Source organism: Myotis brandtii, unplaced genomic scaffold (assembly GCF_000412655.1).
Source record: "Myotis brandtii unplaced genomic scaffold, ASM41265v1 scaffold642, whole genome shotgun sequence".
Lineage (NCBI taxonomy): Eukaryota > Metazoa > Chordata > Mammalia > Chiroptera > Vespertilionidae > Myotis > Myotis brandtii.
This window is the reverse complement of record NW_005370473.1, coordinates 570687-588592: the sequence shown is the minus strand read 5'-3', so window position 1 is coordinate 588592 and position 17906 is coordinate 570687. Positions and strand designations below refer to the sequence as shown.

General features: G+C 42.6%; 2 protein-coding genes and 1 pseudogene across 5 annotated transcripts in view; 2 read left to right on the top strand and 1 right to left on the bottom strand.

The window, feature by feature from the left end:
- Positions 1-160: 160 nt before the first annotated feature.
- On the bottom strand, positions 161-1774 carry LOC106723783 (annotated as a pseudogene).
- On the top strand, positions 1712-2321 carry PTH (parathyroid hormone). Its single transcript, XM_005880568.2, has 2 exons — positions 1712-1823; positions 1941-2321. Exons 1-2 carry the CDS (start codon positions 1735-1737, stop codon positions 2185-2187), a joined length of 336 nt encoding a protein of 111 aa, XP_005880630.1. The 5' UTR covers positions 1712-1734; the 3' UTR covers positions 2188-2321.
- A 9424-nt stretch (positions 2322-11745) lies between these two features.
- Positions 11746-17906, top strand: part of BTBD10 (BTB (POZ) domain containing 10) — a 59991-nt gene continuing 53830 nt past the window's right edge. For all 4 annotated transcript variants that reach the window (XM_014528613.1, XM_014528612.1, XM_005880558.2 and 1 more), the window contains exon 1: positions 11746-11930. The gene's annotated coding sequence lies outside the window, so the exon portion shown is untranslated. The remainder of the gene's footprint in view (positions 11931-17906) is intronic.

The window sequence follows — 17906 nt, the reverse complement described above, 5'->3', positions numbered from 1 at the left end:
CTCAAAACTAGAAGGGAAAGGTATTTCCCCCCATGTCAGTCCAGCCTCGGAGACATTCTATTAGTACTGTATGTCCTTCCCCCAAAATAACAATGAAGTGTTCTGTGTGCTAACAACATAGCTTAAAAGAAAAAAAAAGTAAAACAAAATTCTGCATTTATATAAAACTTGATAAAATAATAGTATTTCAAATTGTACAGTCACCAGAAATACACAGCTATCAAAAATGCACACACTTCACCTGGCATCTCCAGCACCTTCAGCTTTCTGTGCCTGGTCTGCTTTGGCATCTCCATTTTCTGCAGGGCTATTCCCATCTTTGCTGCATCAGCTTTCCCTTTTCCCTTTCGGTACCTTCTCTCCCTTCTTTGCAGGGGCCTTTTTCGGCTTGGGCTCTGGCTTTGGAGGAGCAGGTTTAGCTGATAATCTGGTGGATCTTCTCGGTGGTTTGTCCTTCACCTTGGCTTTATCTCCTTTAGCATCCCCTTCTGCCTTCCTCTTGGGCATGATGGTGATGGTGGTGGGATGTCAGAGCAGGACAAGGGGGATGCAGCAGCTCAGTGTCTTTGCTGGGTCCGGGGGTCGATCTCTCTTTCTCATACTGCTCTGATTCTTATACCACTTTTAAATGATGCTACCACTTCAAAATAAATAAATAAAGTCATTTCCCTTTAAAATATGAGTGCATAGTGATTCTCTATGTGTATGTTAAAACAGAGAACATTAAGCATTAAGAAAAAGCACTTCTATAACAATAGGCTTTGCAATTACTAAAGTGCAGATTAAGATAAGACTAGTCTATTTTGAGATGAAAATCATGAACAACAAAAGAGGAAAGTGCTAAAAATTATACTCAGACAAGATAGTTTTAAAAGAACCTGATGAAAAAAAAAAACACGACAACAAGCATATTATATGAAGTCAAAGCTCTAAATTCTTATAATTAATTAGATGATTTTTAAATACTTTGACACATTTTTAAATGGTAGAAGTGTGCATTAATTTAGTAAAAATATCTCTAAATCAGGGAGTATTAATTTGGTATTTGTGGCTATTTATGCAGTGCCTGAAATTATGTTGACTTGTGAAAAATAAATTTTCTAAGTAAATAAACAGTGTTAATAATTTATCTAAGTAAGAGAATTAGTCATTTTCCAAGCAAATTATAAGCACTTAGTCATAAGCAACATAAAATGTAGGAGGAAATTCCAAAAAGTATGCATTTTCATTCCTGTGGCTTAAAATTCATACATTAAAACTTGCACAGGAACTCTCAAAAAGATCCCTAAAAAGTAAAACTAATTTACCTAGAAAGTAAAATTAACCTGTCTAATTTCTAAGTCAAATTATGTGTATATAAAATACATACTAATGTGTCTGTAATGGCTCAGTGGATAGAGTGTTGGCCTGTGGACTAAAGAGTCCTGGGTTTGATTGCAGTTAAGGGCACAGCATGGGCTCAACCCCCAGTAGGAGGCATGCAGGAGGCAACCAATCAATGATTCTCTCATTATTTATGTTTCTATCTCTCTCTTCCTCTTCCTTCCTTTCTGAAATGAATAAAAATATATATTTTTTAAAAATTCCTCCATGAAAACCAATGCAATTAGTTGCTGTACCACTCTGTGTACAGTTGTATAGTTATAAATGTAAACTGCTAAATTTAATTATATAGTTTGGAATAGTAAAAACATTTTTTAAATACCTGCATTTTGCTTTTCCTCTTTAGTGAAGATGATGTCTGCAAAAGTAATGATCGTTAAAGTAATGATCATCATGTTTGTAATTTGTGTTTTTGCAAAATCAGATGGGAAACCCATGAAGTAAGTACCGTTTCTTGTTCTGCATGGCTAGGACTTGGGGATAGGACTTTCAGGGCTGGCTTTATGTTGGGAAGAGGAGGGCTGATGGAGTGGCTTCTCTGTTTCTGTTCCCTATAGGAGGAAAACTGTGGGTGAAATAGAGCTTCTGTATAAGCTGCGTAAACATCTGCAAAAGTTGGAAAGGCAGGAGTGGCTACGGGAGTTGCTGCAGGAAGTGATCCTCGGAGAGTCTACAGTTCCTAAGGATGTTTCCCATAGGTCCCGAAGAAAGGAAGACAATGTCCTGGTTGAGAGCCATCAGAAAAGCCTTGGAGACGCAGATAAAGCTGATGTGGATGTATTAACTAAGGCTAAATCCCAGTGAAAACACATCTATCAGAGCACTGCTCCAGTCAGCCTAGGGCAACAATATTACATGCTGCTAATGTTTCCACCCTCTATTATGATGACCAAGTACCAATATTTCTAATATTACCAAACTTTACATGCAATCCATTGCTAACCATGATAGCTATAATTTAATTGATTATTTTGATTTTATTTTTATAAAAGAGTCTTTTAATTATTCTATTTCTGTGCCAGCTGGGCTGTTTATTCTTTTTAAAGTATGTTATTGCATAATTTATAAAAGAATAAAATTGCAGTCTTTAACCTCTCTCTCACCTTACAATGCAAAATAAAATTTAATGATCATGATTCTAAATAAGTGACGTTAAGTATTTTTCACTTGTTATAAGAATATCTTTTTGGTTATAAGTAATACCAACATGTTTAAATGGATCATGACTAAGAACAACAACATAAAATGGTTTTATTGAAAAATAATGGACATACATCACTATATAAGTTAAAGGTGTACAACATGATGGTTTGATTTACATACACTGAGTGGCCAGATTATTATGACCACTGCTGGCTCCTAACCGCTCACTTGCCTGCCTGCCTGACTGCCCCTAACCCCTCTGCATGCCTGATCACCCCTAACCCTTCTGCCTGCCTGCCTGATGCCACAAACTGCTCCCTGCCTGCCTGCCTGATCATCCCTAACTGCTCCCCTGCCTGCCTGATCACCCCTAACTGCTCCCCTGACAGCCTGATCACTCCTAACTGCTCTCCCCTACCAGCCTGATCACTCCTACCTGCTCCCCTGCCGGCCTGATTGCCGCTAACCGCCTCTGCCTTGGCCCCCGCCACTGTGGCTGTATCTGGAAGAAGTCTTGTCTAATTAGCATATTACCCTTTTATTAGTATAGATTATTTGCATAACTAATTCACTTCATTGTACTGATGGGGTGGTCATAATAATCTGGCCGGTCATAATAATCTGGCCACTCAGTGTAAATTGTGAAATGATTATATGTTGAACATCATCCTTTTAGTAATATTATCAAAGTACCAGGTCCCCAAATCTTAGTAGCAAGATACTATTGTTCTCTTCATTTCAGGAAAGATAATGAAATAGTCAGAAAAGGAGAAAGTGATCTGAAACTTGAATGCAAAAGCATTTGCCTATACACAAACCTACTTACCATATTTCTAGTCTGAACCCCAAATTCCATGGACTAGAGTTTTTGTATATTTTAGAATATAACTTCATTTATTTGTCCTTTGACACATATCTATTTAGGGTCCATTACTTGCCGTGTACTATATTAAGCATTGGACATACACCAGTAAGCAAAATAGACACAGTTCTTGTCTTCATGGGGCCATAAATTTAGTATGGAAACAGACATTAATTCATTATTAACTTTGATAAGTGCTCTAAAAGAAAAGCACAAGGTACTTCAGGACTGTAAAATACACAGCCCTGATCTACTTAGGTCAATACTGTCCAATACAACTGTCTGTGATGATGGAAATGTTCTGTATTCTGTGCTGTCCAATACCATAGTCACATATGCAGTTAAAATGTGGCTTGTGCCCAGATGGTCTCAAGCAGCCACAATCCCCACAAGCTTTTACAGCCAGAAGATATGGGGACTTCTCTCCCTGGTACTGGAACTCTGTTTTGGGAGGCCTGATGTGGGGCTATGACCGCTCACTCCTCAAGGAGTGGGGGCGGGGGGGGGGGCTTCACAACCAAGATATCCCTCCTGATTTTTATACACCACACATGTGTTCTGTGTCTCCGCCCCTCCTATCAGTCTCGATGAGGCTTCTTCTTAAATTCCTTAGTTATAGGACTTCCAGTCAGCTAGATTTCAGGTAGTTCTGAATGAAGGTTCTTCTGTAATTTTAATTTAGTTGTAATTTTGATGTGTTTATGGGAGGATTGGTATACCACATTTACCTATGCCACCATCTCTACTAGAAGTCCTTTACTTTTATTATTGTATATACACAAGCATGTATAAAACATAAATGTATATTTTCAAGAAAAAATACAAAATGAACACCTTTACTCACTGCTCAGATTATGAAACAGAATATTGCCAGTAGCTTAGAAATTCTTTGTTAGCCCTTCCTCAATCACATCCCTCTTCTTCCTGGCCTCATTTTTGTATTTATCATTATTCTATTTTTTTTCCTTTCCTTTTCTTTTTTTTCCTTTCTTTTCTTTTTTTCCTTTCTTTTTAAAATCCACTCCCAAGGATATTTTTAAAGAGATTAAGACAGAGAGACAGAGAGAGAGAAAGAGATATGAAAGAGAAACATTTATCAGTTGCCTCCCCTACACACCCAGCTAAGGTTTTCTTGCTTCTCTTGCTTATCTTTATAAAATGTCAAGATCCCTTAATTAGATGAATAGTCTAAAATCATTTTTTTGTTTTGTTAATACTCACCTGAGGATATTTTTTCCATTGCTTTTTCTGAGAGGATAGAAGGGAGGGAGAGAGGAAGAGAGAGAAACATTGATGTGAGAGAGACACATCAACTGGTTGCCTCCTGCACACACCCCAATTGGGGGCAGGGAGCAAACCCCAGAACCTAAGTATGTGCCCCTGACCGGGAATTGAGTCTGAGATCTTTCCATGTGGAGGCTAATGCTTAACCACTGAACCACACTGGCCAGGGCTCTAATATAATTTTTTAAATGTATACTTTTGTATAACATGGACTCTGTCTTTCTAGCTCATGATATCTATTTTCTCACCATCCACTATAGCTAATCCCTGCTCCATATTTTTAGGTTTTTGTTAGTGTTTAACATAAAGGTACTCATTTCTGAATTAGTGTGAACAAATTGCTGTGACAAATGTATAGCCACCTAAATTAAATAGAAGTTGGTTTCTTGTTCACATAACAGTACTGGAATGTTATATTACTGGGCTGGTTAAGAGGTCAACAGGGTGGCTAGGGACTCAGTTTCTATCATTATAACCCCAGGATTGTCTCCATTCCAGTTAGTTGGAATTAAAAATTTAGAAATGTTGTGGGGGAAGTTTTTACCGGCTAGGCCTGGGAAAGGTGACACCATTTCTTCATATTTCATCTATACTAATAATAGCTTAGGGCCCTCACAACCTAAATGACCAGACAGACGACCAGTCACCAGGAAGTGTATGGAGCACCTCTTGGTTCTTTCCCTGAGGCCCACAGGCTCCTATCACAGCAAGGCTGGCAGCAGGTGGGTGGGCGGGGCGGTGGGGGGTCGGGGGGCAGGTGAGGTAGGCACAGCAAGGTCGTTAGCCTCCAGCCCGGGGCTGCTGGGAGGCCCAGAGAAAGAGAGAGGCGGGGCCTGATCTGCAGCTGCTGCGGAAGTTGTGGATCAGGCCCAGAGATAGGCCGGGAGGGAGAGATAGCTGTCAGCGGGGCCATTCTGGACTTTCCAGAAGAGCCAATGGCTGCCTAGGAGGCAGAGCTTTTGATGCTGACTGGCATAGAAACCGACCAATCAGAACCTAATCTGGGTGAACTGTGAGGGCAATTAGGCCAACAGGGGAGGGTAGTTGGGGCGAGATCAGGACTGCAGGGGGTTAAGGGCAATCAGGCTGGCAGGGGAGGGCAGTTGGGGGCAACCAGGCTGGGAGGAGAGGGCAGTTGGGGGTGAGATCAGGCCCGCAGGGGAAGGCAGTTGGGGGCAAGATCAGGCCGGCAGGGAGGGTAGGTGGAGGCGAGATCAGGTTGGCAGGGGAGAGCAGTTGGGAGCAAGCAGGTTGGCAGGGGAGCAGTTAGCAGTGATCAGGCAGGCAGGCAGGCAGTGGTGTTTAGGGGCAATCAAGTAGGCAGACAGAGGCAGTTAGGGGTGACCAGGCAGGCAGGCAGAGAGGTTAGGGGCAATCAGGCAGGTAGGCAGAGGCAGTTAAGGGTGACCAGGCAGGCAGGCAGGTGAGTGGTTAGGAGCCAGTGGTCCCAGATTGCGAGAGGGATGTCCGACTGCCGGTTTAGGCCTGATCCCATAGTCAGACATCCTCCAAGGGGTCCCCGATTAGAGAGGATGCAGGCTGGGCTGAGGGACCCCCCTGCCCCCCATCATGCACGAATTTCATGCATCGGGCCTCTAGTTGATTATAATATAGTCATACTTTATATTGTAATATTGTAATGGCCTGGGGCAGCTGGAAAATGTAGTCTCTGGTTGGGTAGATATTTCCCTGTGACAACTCTATACTGTTTTCCATACATGGTATGCCAATTTACATTCCCACTAACAGTTTACAAAGGTTCCCATTTCTTCATATTTGCTATTCATTGTCTTTTTGATAATAGCTATTCTAACAGGTGTGAGGTGATATCTCATTGTTGTTTTTTAAACTTTATTTATTTATTTACTTTGGTTAATCTTCACCTGATGATATATTTTTCCATTGATTTTTAGAGAGGGTGGAAGTGGGGGTGGAGAGAGAAAGAGAAACATGGATGTGAGAGAGACACATCGATTGGTTGCCTCTCTCACCTCAATCAGGGGGCGAGTCTTGAACCTGAAACCCAAGTACATGCCCTTGACCGGGAATCAAACTGGAGACTCTTGGGTGCACAGGCTGATACTCTAACCACTGAGTCACACAGGCCAAGACTCATTGTTGTTTTGATTTGTATTTTCTTAGTGATTACTCACATTGAGCACCTTTTCATATACCTGTGGGTCATACATACTAATAAATGTCTTCTTTTGAGAAATGTCTATTTAAATACTTTGCCAATTTATAAATAGGGTGGGTTGTTTATTTTGTTTTGCTATTGAGATGTGAGTTTCAGACATTTTAAAAAGTAAAACAGCCCTAGCCGCTTTGGCTCAATGGGTAGAGTGTCGGCCTGCTGACTGAAAAGTCCCAGGTTTAGTTCCGGTCAAGGGCTCATGCCCAGGTTGTGGGTTCCATCCCCAGTCGGGGCATGCAGGAGGCAACCAGTTAATGATTCTCTCATCACTGATGTTTCTATCTCTCTCTCTCTCTCTCCTTTCCTCTCTGAAATCAATAAAAATATATTTTAAAAAATAAAATAAAAAAATAAAAGTAAAACAGAGTATAAAAAATGGGACCCAAAGAGTTAACTGTGATATGCAATCCAGTAGCATAGCTCTTTGAGGTATAATTTACATAAAATTCACATATTGTATGCAATGATATTTAGCATTTATAAAGTTGTGCAACTGTCACTCATCTAGTCTTTACCATCACTTCAAAAGTTTTCTTGAGCCTATTTGCAGTTAATCTTTGCTCCTACTCCTAGCCCCAGGCAACCATGGATTAGCTTTCTATAAATTTGCCTTCTCTGGTCAGTTCATCTAACAGCATTATACAACATGTGTGAATCATATCTATTCTTTAAGGCCCCAGATCAAACATCCTCCCCTTTCATTCCTCTTTCCTGCACTTTCTTCATCTCTTAAGAGTAATCTTTTTTTACCTCTGACTCCCTATAACACAAATCATTTTCCTTTTATTTATTACTTAATTACATAAGTCATTTATGTCAGTAGAACCTGTATATTAATAATGTTTGTATCTCCCCTAGTGTTCTTACCCAGGGTCTTAGCCAATATTTGCTGAAGTCCTTTTCGTGTGAATATTACTTTCATGTTCCTGCCATTAGGTGGCAGTGCTCAAATCTTATAATACAAAGAAATCCCAAATTTTAATGCAAAGAGGATTCTGGGTCTGTGATTTATCATTAATTTGTTGAGTAAGTATTCAACCAGAAGTCTATCTTATCCTCTGCTGTGAAACAATCGTGAGTTAGCATGTTATGAGGTGCAATGATATAGACAACCAAAGAAGCTTGTTTGCTCATTGCTTCTACATGGAACATTTTGTTTCTCTTAAATTGGAAATTCCGTATTGACCTCTTTGGTACATGCATTGATATTGTGGAAGGAAGACTTTCATTAAGGGTCTGAACCTTAGCTCATTCAGTAAGCATTTACAAATTATTGTGCAGAACAGTTTGTGATGGTGTGAATCAATGGCATTACCTACTGGATATATAGCTGCTACCCATGCTTCCAAATTATAAAGGTTTGTTTTTTTGTTTTTGTTTTTCTATTGAGCCCTCTTTGTCCTCCAGTCACTCACACTCCTTCTAGTCACCTCCTTTTCTTTATAGTTGCATCATCCACGTGTGCATCCTTAAACATTACAGTTTAGATTTGCCTATTTTCCTTTTTAGTATAATAAGTTTAAAATGCGGAAGATTATATTCAGCATTTGTTGTAATTCACCCACCAGATTCTTCGTTTGTAATAACAGCATTCTTACACATAATGGTTTAGCACTTACCCAGCGTATCACACATTTTTTTTTTAGCCCATTTAACCATCATTAAATCTCTACAAGCTAAGACTATAGTTAGTCCTGCTTACTAGTTGGAGAAATTAAGGCTCCACATGGCTCAATTTCTTGTCAACACCACAAGGAAACCAGGTCTCAGGGCTCTTGTTACTGCACATGGGATTAAACTATTTTTAAGGGACCCGCTCAGCACTCAAGTGCTAGGCAGATCCGAATGGGTTACAGGCACTTGTTAAAGGGCACACTATGCTTGAGCATCCTCCATTCCCATCAAGCATAAGCATACACCGCACAAGGCGACAATCCAGACAGGATGGGGGTGGCTTGGACCACAGTGACAGCAGTGGGAGTGGGTGTATTTTGAAGGTAGAGCTAGCAAGGTTTGCCAAAGGATTGGAAACGATGTCAAGGATTACCTCAAGGCTTTTGGGCTGAATACCGGGAGGAACGGGGTTCCTAGGTTTTGAGAGCGGTTCGGCTGTAGCAGACTTTGTTTTGTTTTGTTTTGTTTTGGCAGAGAGAGGGCAGGGAGGTGGCAGCAAGAGTGCTGCTTCAGACACCCCAAGAGCCCCACTACACATCCCGGTGGAGAGATGGGATAAGGGGATGGACTTACAACAAAAGGTGTCAAGGCGATCATCCAGACAGACATGGGGGTGGCTTGGACCATGGTGCCTGCCGTGGGAGTGGGTGTACTTTGAAGGCAGAGCTAACAAGATTTGCCGAGGGATTGGAAACGATGTCAAGGATTAACTCAAAAGTACGCCTCAGTCTCAAACTCTCCCTTCAGCGACCGCCGATCCCCAAATTATAAAGGTTTGAAAGGTTAATTTTTCTTTTAAAGCAGACAACACTGACACTTTATCTCTCTCTCTCTCTCTCTCTCTCTCTCTCTCTTTCTTTAAGGAAAGAGATGAACTACTAGTATAAGTCCCTCACAGCAAGATAAAATAATTTGACTGGATTCTGTCATACAACAAAGTCTCTGTATTTCATCTGAAAATTTCTTGCTGGTATAATTTTTCCAGAGTTTTCTGAAAAATTCCTAAAACTTGGATTAGCACTTGTGAATTATGCTAATTGGAGCACTTGATTGGCCCACAGCAGGGTTAGAACTACTTTTTGTTCTTCTTATTAGGTGTTGGGTTTATTTGTAGGAAGAGTAGGGTGAGCCAAATGAATATAGTATACATAAATATAGGTAGTATTATGAAAAGAATGTGTCTAAAGCAGTGGTTCTCAACCTTCCTAATGACCGCGACCCTTTAATACAGTTCCTCATGTTGTGGTGACCCCCAACCATAAAATTATTTTCGTTGCTACTTCATAACTGTAATTTTGCTAATGTTATGAATCGTAATATAAATATCTGATATGCAGGATGTATTTTCATTGTTACAACTTGAACATAATTAAAGCATAGTGATTAATCACAAAACAATATGTAATTATATATGTGTTTTCTGATGGTCTTAGGCGACCCCTGTGAAAGGGTCGTTCGACCCCCAAAGGGGTCACGACCCACAGGTTGAGAACCGCTGCTCTAAAGGGAGATTGGTGGAAACTATATAGTGGAATACCAAAGACTTTTTTTTAAAGAAAATGATGGTTTCTATTTTGATATAAGGAAATATTTCCTGTTTGACAGACCTCACTAACCCTAACTTGCACTATAGAATTACCTCCCTAGATCTTATCTTACAGACAAAATTCTGATTGTTAATCAAGATTGGTGACGTTTTAGTTGCCTGAGGATTTTTAAAAAATTTCTCCATGAGATTACCTGTCCTACAACATTCCTGCTTAGATTGCTCTTCTTTCTTAGAAATCTTCAAAGATAACTGACAATTTCCAGTTTCGCAGAATGTTGGCAATAATAACAACCTGCTATAGTGGGACAATAACCTGCTTCCCTTAGGTAAGGACTCTGATATCTAGGTGTCCTTAGAGGAGGGCGAGAATGTTTACTCTCCTACGTTGCTCACGTTCAACTGTTCATCTCAGTATACATGTTGCTTTGGAAAACACTTTGGTTTTTCACACACGAGGGAGTCTGGGAGTTTTTTTTCTTTTTCTTCCGAACTAAACAAAGATTCAAAGTTGTTGTTTTTAAACCAAGTTCATCCCGCAAAATCCGTTTTCAACCCGAATTAACTCCAACCAGGCTCTCTTCCTCTTTGCTACCTCAGCTTGCAAAGCCCCTCCCACTCTTCTAAAAACTGGGTAACTCTTACTCATCCTTCCAGATTCCGCTCGAATGTCCCTCCCTGGTGGAGACTTCCTCGACGTGGCAAGTAGAGCCGGTTACTCCCTCCGTTCCCACAGCGAGCAACTCGGCACATGGGATTATCACCCGTATGGGATTATCACCTGTATGGGATTATCATCTGCTTTCCCGCGGGTCACCCCCCCGCCCCGCCCTCGGGTGTGAGCTTCGAGGGAGGAGACCGTGTCTTTTTACTTTTTCCGTTTGAACAGTCCAGCGTTCAGCACATGGTGGGTAAAGTTGAGCGACTGCAACTATTACTCGGCGACTTTCTGCCCACAGGGAGCAATACCGCATCCAAGTTACCCCACCGGCGGCCTACGGCAGGAGTTCCCGTGGGCACCCTGGTTCCCGCCAACCCAGCGTTTAAAAACAAACAGCTGTGCACGTTCGGGAAGCGAGGGTGGCCCTCACGACGACCGCCTCAACAAACTCGGGATCCCAGAGGTATTTCTGGGCTGCTAACGAGGTCCGCTTTTCTCTCACGGCGATAGGAAGTCCAAGGAAAAGACGTGGGCTTCACACTAAGGGGGAGCACGGGGGCGTATAACGCTGATCGCAGCCACGCCTCCCCCTTGGCAGCACCAGCCCCCAGACTGAACGCCCACCAGAGCTGCAGCTGCCTGAACTGTCGGAGCACTCGGCGCCCCGCCCACTCCTGGGCGGCGAGCAGCCATTCTCGCGAGAACGCAGCTCAGTCTCGCCTCTTTGAACTGCGGGTTCTCCCCTTGACCATAATTGAACCTGGGGCCCTTGAGTCTGCAGGCCGATGCTCTATCCACTGAGCCAAACTGGTTAGGGCAATTAATTCCCTTTTAATGTGCACGAATTTTGTGCACCAGGCTACTAGTATCTAATAAACATCTGTCATATCTATACAAACAACTTATAACCTTGAGTACATATCATATCCATATAGACACCTGTAACCTTGGATACATAATGAACAAACACTTGGCATGAGAATACGGGGCGAGAAGAGGATTCGGAGGCGAGAAGAGGATTCGGAGCCGGCCAGCAACCTGCCGGGCGGCTCTAGCAGCCGCGGCCGCCCGAGTGGCCGTCCCCACCGACACCTCCCGAGGGGTCCAGTTGAGGAGGAAGCGGAGGTGTCACTGGCCCGGGCTTCTGCCTAGGCCCTTCGTGGACGCTCACGGAGGACGACAGGTTCGGGGGTGACTGGGCGCCGCTGGGGAACTCGGTGGGGGCGGTGCCGGAGGCTGGGCTTGGCGGGGGCGCAGGAGGAAGGGGGAGGAGGGCGAATCTGGGTTTGAGGACTGGGCTGCTGTGGCTACCCGTGGTCTGGGCGGCTCCGACCCTGCCAGGGGACCGAGGGTGGGGTTCTGGGCTCCGGTCGCTGGCGCCCAATTTTGAGAGGCCGGGTTGGGGCTTGGGTCCGGCGGTGCTGTTTGTGGGCTGGAAGCCCGGAGGCCTTTCCCCAGGGGTGACGGGCGGTACCCTCATCCCTCCCTCCCGGGGCTGAGGAACCCCGTGCCCCGCCCCCTTTCTGTCGTCCCGGGGCTGACGCCGCGACACCCAGAGGAGGGCGCATCACAATAGGGCATAAGGTGGCAAATAGTCTCCCTTTGGGCGAGGAGGAGTGAGACCCTAATGATGTGTTGCGTGGTTTTAGGCTGTAGTAGCATCACGTGTGGTAAAGCTTTTTTTTTTTTTTCCTCCCAACACTTGCTCAGAAAAACTTCTCTTTTCCTTATTCAGAGGCAAGCGTCCTAACACCCTGTATCTTCTGGAATGGGGTGCGGGGAGGTGAGACCTCACTTGGTAACTTGTCATGTGGGGGCAGTGTGACCACCCCTGGTCCTTCAAATTTCGTACTTGCCCCTGCTCCCCAGTATTTTGAGTCCATGAGGAAAAGACGCCAATCCAGACATGCTAAAGATAGAGCCTCACCCGTTTGTCACTTGGTGTACTTAGCGTGCAAAAATTATTTAAATTGTGTATCCTGAAGCGTCCTTATGTTTTTTTGTTTAAATTTACAGCCAATGAAGCAGCATGGTATATTGATTTTATGTGGACAGTTGGGTACCTCCCCCCCCTCCCCCGCCAACTACACAAATCTGATCAACACTTTTTAGAGAGGAGGTTAGGGATACATTTTGAATGAAATAGATGGTAAAAGTTGAAATAAGAGATAATATAAGGAATGAAACCGTGAGGGCCAACAAATATTTTCTGTTTTGGATAGCCCAGTGGTCGGCAAACTCATTAGTCAACAGAGCCAAATATCAACAGTAAGACGATTGAAATTTCTTTTGAGAGCCAAATTTTTTAAACTTAAACTATATAGGTAGGTACATTGTTATTAACTTAATTAGGGTACTCCTAAGCTGGCCTTTGCTAAAAACGTCCTCAATCTGATTGAGGTACGTTCGCTGAAGTCGACCCGTTCCAACTCTCCCATCCACACTCGTCTTGTATACTTGTTTCAGATAGACGAGTGTGGATGGGAGAGTTGGAAGGGGTCGACCTCAGGGAAGGTACCTCAAAACAATGTACGGCCCCCGCGCTGCGTATCGCGGCCCGCCTGTGCCCTGTTGCTCCACCGACTGACACCCCCCCCCCACTTCTTCTAACGCCACTTCTTCAAAATAGACTCGCCCAGGCCAAAAACCGACTTCCGCGCATGGGCTGCGAAGTTTTAATCGCACTGTATGTGCGCACCTGCACGTGGTATTTTGTGGAAGAGCCACACTCAAGGGGCCAAAGAGCCGCATGTGGCTCCCGAGCCGCGGTTTGCCGACCACTGGGATAGCCCATCCAGGACTGAAGTCCAGGCATTGAAAATGAGGGCCGCAAGTTGTCATTTCAGTAAAAGCAGAAAACAGTAGAAAATACCTGGGAAAGGATTTGATGGTGGATTAAAGCTGTTAAAAAAGTGTGAGACTTACTTTTAAGGTCTAAATGTGTTTCATAAATGTTTCTGACATTTCTCAGTTTCTGACCTAACTGCTCTGGTTATACAGAAAGAGAAAGCAGGAAGGGAGGGCCTGAAGCATTGAGCTGGTAGGAGGAACCGTGGAGTAATGTAGTGTTCAATCAGGAAAAGCTTTGGGTGTCTCAGAAATCCTTTTGAGTTCTTCCACCTGTTTTTCCTCACTCCCCAAAAAGCTTTCAGGTGGGCCTTTTACTTTGTATTCCACCCTTCCAGCAGTCTGAATTTCTTTCTTTCTCACCCTTCTAAGACTTATGAAATTTTAAAATAATTAACTATGAAGTTGCAAACTGCTATGGTCTGTTTTGTGGCTTTTTACATTTAGGTGACTTGCTGAAGTGTGGAAAATATTATGCCCCCTTTCAAAGAAATTGTTTATGAATAGCAATAATACTCACATGCCTTCAGGTACTAGGCAGATGAAAATGAAAATGAGTGAAATGCAGTAGAGAGTTTATGCCTCATCTAAGAGGGACATCCAGTTCTCAGGCCCACTTGATTAGTGCCCTACATGAATATGGGGCCAGAGAACACAGGAAATCTAGATTTTTGCTTGAAGCCTCTTGATTTAAAAAAATATTGACCATGAATTAAAACACCTGAAAATAGCTTCATGTGGCCCAACCAAACCCAAACCTGTCAGTAGTTGTATCCTGTTCTCCATTTTAGGACCTCTGATATATGTGAGAATTAATACAGTTCACAACTGAAAAAAAAAAAAAAGATTTAAAGCAAGTATGCCAATTCGTTTGGAATTCAAACCTAGGAGGACTTGAGAAAAATGTCACGTCTAATGAAAAAAGCCCTGGTCAGGTGGCTGGGTTGGTTGGAGGATTGTCCTGTGCACTGAAAGGATTATGGGTTCTATTCCCTGGTATGGACACTGCAGGAGGCAACCGATTGATGTTTCTCTCTCTCCCTTCCTCTCTAGAATTAGTAAAAGTATGTCCTCTGGTGAGGATTCAAACAAACAAACAAAACACTAGATAAGTTTAACAGCCGAGTTTAATAACCTTTAAATAAAGTAGGGCAAATTGAACTGGTCCTTATTAACATTGATTTTATTTTATTGATTTCAGAGGGGAAGGGAGATCCAGGAGAGAGATATAGAAACATCAGTGATGAGAGAGAATCATTGATTGGCTGCCTCCTGCCCTCCCCACACTGGTGTCAAGCCTGCAAATGCCCTGACCTGGAATTGAACTGTGACCTCCTGGTTCATAGGTCAAGCTCAACCTCTGAGCCATGCCAGCTGGATCTTATTTATTAACATTTTAAATGGAAATAACCGAAAGAAAAAAAACTTTCAGTATTTATGGTTTAATAACTCAGGGTTCTGAGCAGAGGTAAATTAAAGGTATCTTGTAAGGAAATTGATTTATTGAGAAGCCCTTAATTGTACTTGCAATTAATATGTAAAATTAAATCCAGGAGACCCTCTTCTACTCAGCTATGGTTTTGAATGTTTAATGTTTGCTATACCACCCACATTTTCCCACTAATTGACTGTTTCTGGAAGCAATTTTGAATCCTTGGAAATTCTTCCATGACTCGTGGGGTCGGGGGGTGGGGAGAAGGGTCATCAGGATGGAAAGAAAAGGGATGGGAGAGTGTGATGTGAAACCGACACTCGTGTCTCTCTTCATTGTCCATTAAAAGATTGAATTAAAGTATTTTTTCTTGTACTTTGGTAAATTAAACACAGTGCCTTATATATATAGTAGAATTTAATAATATTTGTGGAATTGAACCATGGTGGGTTAAGCCACATTTACTTATTAGTATGAAGTACTTTAATTAATTCATACTTAGTTGGACTGTGGGGAATGGGAATATAGAGATCAGACCTAAGAAAGAAGTGGACTGTAGGATGCAGAAGGCAAGGTCAATGTCTTCTTTTGGGGTGTAAGGGTGAGAAAGGAGGCTAGGTGAGGGAAAGAGTTTTGAAAAGGAAGATAAAATGGTTAAATACCTTTCTGTCTACATTGCAGTTCTACAAAGAGCTCTACTTTTTACGACTAGATTGATCATAACTAATGCAAAGGCTATACAAAGAACATTAGTTTTTAGCCAGGACTACTTTGGGGAGTTTGCTGCCTTGATTTTCTTTTTTAGCCTAGTCTTTACAGGTCAAGCTAGTCTAATATTTTCATCCAATCCCTGCCTCTCTGGTATAGGAAGTGAAACAGCAGATTATGTTTGAATTTGTTGTGTAGTTATGGAGGTTATATTTGTTTAGAGGGAGCCATCATTTTCCTCTCTGCTTGTTTCTACCATGACTTGTAAACTAGGAAGTTCTTTCTGATAAGTATCTTTCCCCCTTCTTTATACCCCCCTCAGATGGCTTCCTAAGGGAGAATTAAATGAGGTTAGGAGGAATTGAGTATGCTTTTTTGCACAGTGCCTTCTGGCTCTATTTTGGAGCTCCCAATTCTTAGGATATGCATTTCTTTATTACTCTAACTGGTAGATTTATTTGAGCAGACTGGACCCTGTGAGGAAGAAGCAAATGCTTCTAAGTTTAATTTACAATTGAAATTAATTTGGTCACTGGTTTCAGCCATATTTTTATCTTCATCTGACTCCTTTATTACGTTGTTTCTTGGTTGGTTGTGAACCCATCGTAATGGAGGAAAAGGTTGTTATAGATGTTCATTAATACACTTAGAATTTTTTAATCTTCTTGGATAGAATGTTTATGAGGGGTCAAGCTAATGTTGGTTTGCTGTGGTTTAGTTTAGCATCCTTGAAACTGTGACCTACCTTGCTAAGCAGGTGGTAATATAGAATTCAGAGATAGAAGATAAGCAATCAGCATTCAAAGAGATGCTTTCTAGGAGAGGATTAAGAGGTTGGCAAATGTTAGTTGCAGGCTGTGGGAATACAATGAGATGAGTACAGTAGTCCCCCCTTATCTAGGGAGATACATTCCAAGACCCCCAGTGGATGCCTGAAAGCTCAGGTTGTAACAAACCATACGCACGCATGCACACACGAACGCATGTGCGCAAGTGCATACCTGGCTACGTGTTTTCTGTTCATGTCTTCCACCCATAGAGTTAATGCCTTTTCCATCTTAACTGAGCACTTATCATGTACTGTGGCCATCATTTGCAGTATGAGGTGTGACAGCATGAATTTCTTTTTCCTTTACAATTTCATGGATAGAAGATTTCATTTTTACTGTAGATTTCAGCAACCTCAGCATAAGTTTTTTTTCTTCTTATTGAGAATGTTCACTTTTTCACTTAAAAAGTACTTTATGGCTTCTCTTTGGTATATCTGAATTGCCAGCATCACTATTCTTGTAGTTTGGGGCCAATATTAAGTAAAATAAAGGTTGTTTGAACACAAACACCAAGATACAGTCACTTGGATAATCGAGAAGGCTATTAGTAACTGATTAATGGGCAGGTAGTGTATACAGTGTGGTTGTGCTGGACAGAGGGATGATTCACATCCCAAGGATGATGAGAGGTTTCATCACACTACCTAAAACTTATGAATTTCTGGAATTTTCCATTTAATATTTTGGACTGGGTAGTGATTGAAACCATGGAAGTCGAAACTGCAGATAAAGGGAGGGAGGGGGACTATTGTACTTGAAAAGAGGAAAGATTTTATGTCAAATATGTGATCTTAAGTCACAGTAGATTTCTGAAGATTGTAATATGCTGAAAGCGATCTTTGCCTTTAAAAGCATCTTTCTTTTATATATATTTAACTTTATTGTTGAAAGTATTGTAGATGTTTCCTTTGTTTTTTCCCATTGACCCCTCCCCCCCACTCCACCCTGCACCCGCCCCTCGCAGGCATTCACCACTCTATTGTCTGTGTCCATGGGCTATGCATATCCTCCTGTATAATAAACGCCTCATATGCAAATTGACCGAATGGCTGAACCACCACTCGCTGTGATGCGCACTGACCACCGGGGGCAGACGCTCAACACAGGAGCTGCCCCCTGGTGGTCAGTGTTCTCCCACAGGGAGAGCACCGCTCATCCAGAAGCCAGGTTCATGGCTGGTGAGTGCAGCTGCGGTGGTGGGAGCCTCTCCCGCCTCTGAGGCAGCCCTAAGGAGCAGTGAGCTTAGTGGTGAGCAGTGAGTGGACGGTGGTAAGGAGCAAGGGCTCTCCGACTGTGAGCCGGCAGTTGGACATCCCCCGAGGGGTGCTAGGCTGAGGGGACC

Excerpts from the sequence above, each read along its gene's own strand:
- PTH (XM_005880568.2), top strand. The coding sequence starts at position 1,735 with ATGATGTCTGCAAAAGTAATGATCGTTAAAGTAATGATCATCATGTTT. Across the intron at positions 1,824-1,940 it reads TCAGATGGGAAACCCATGAA|GAGGAAAACTGTGGGTGAAA; the intron begins GTAAGTACCGTT and ends TGTTCCCTATAG.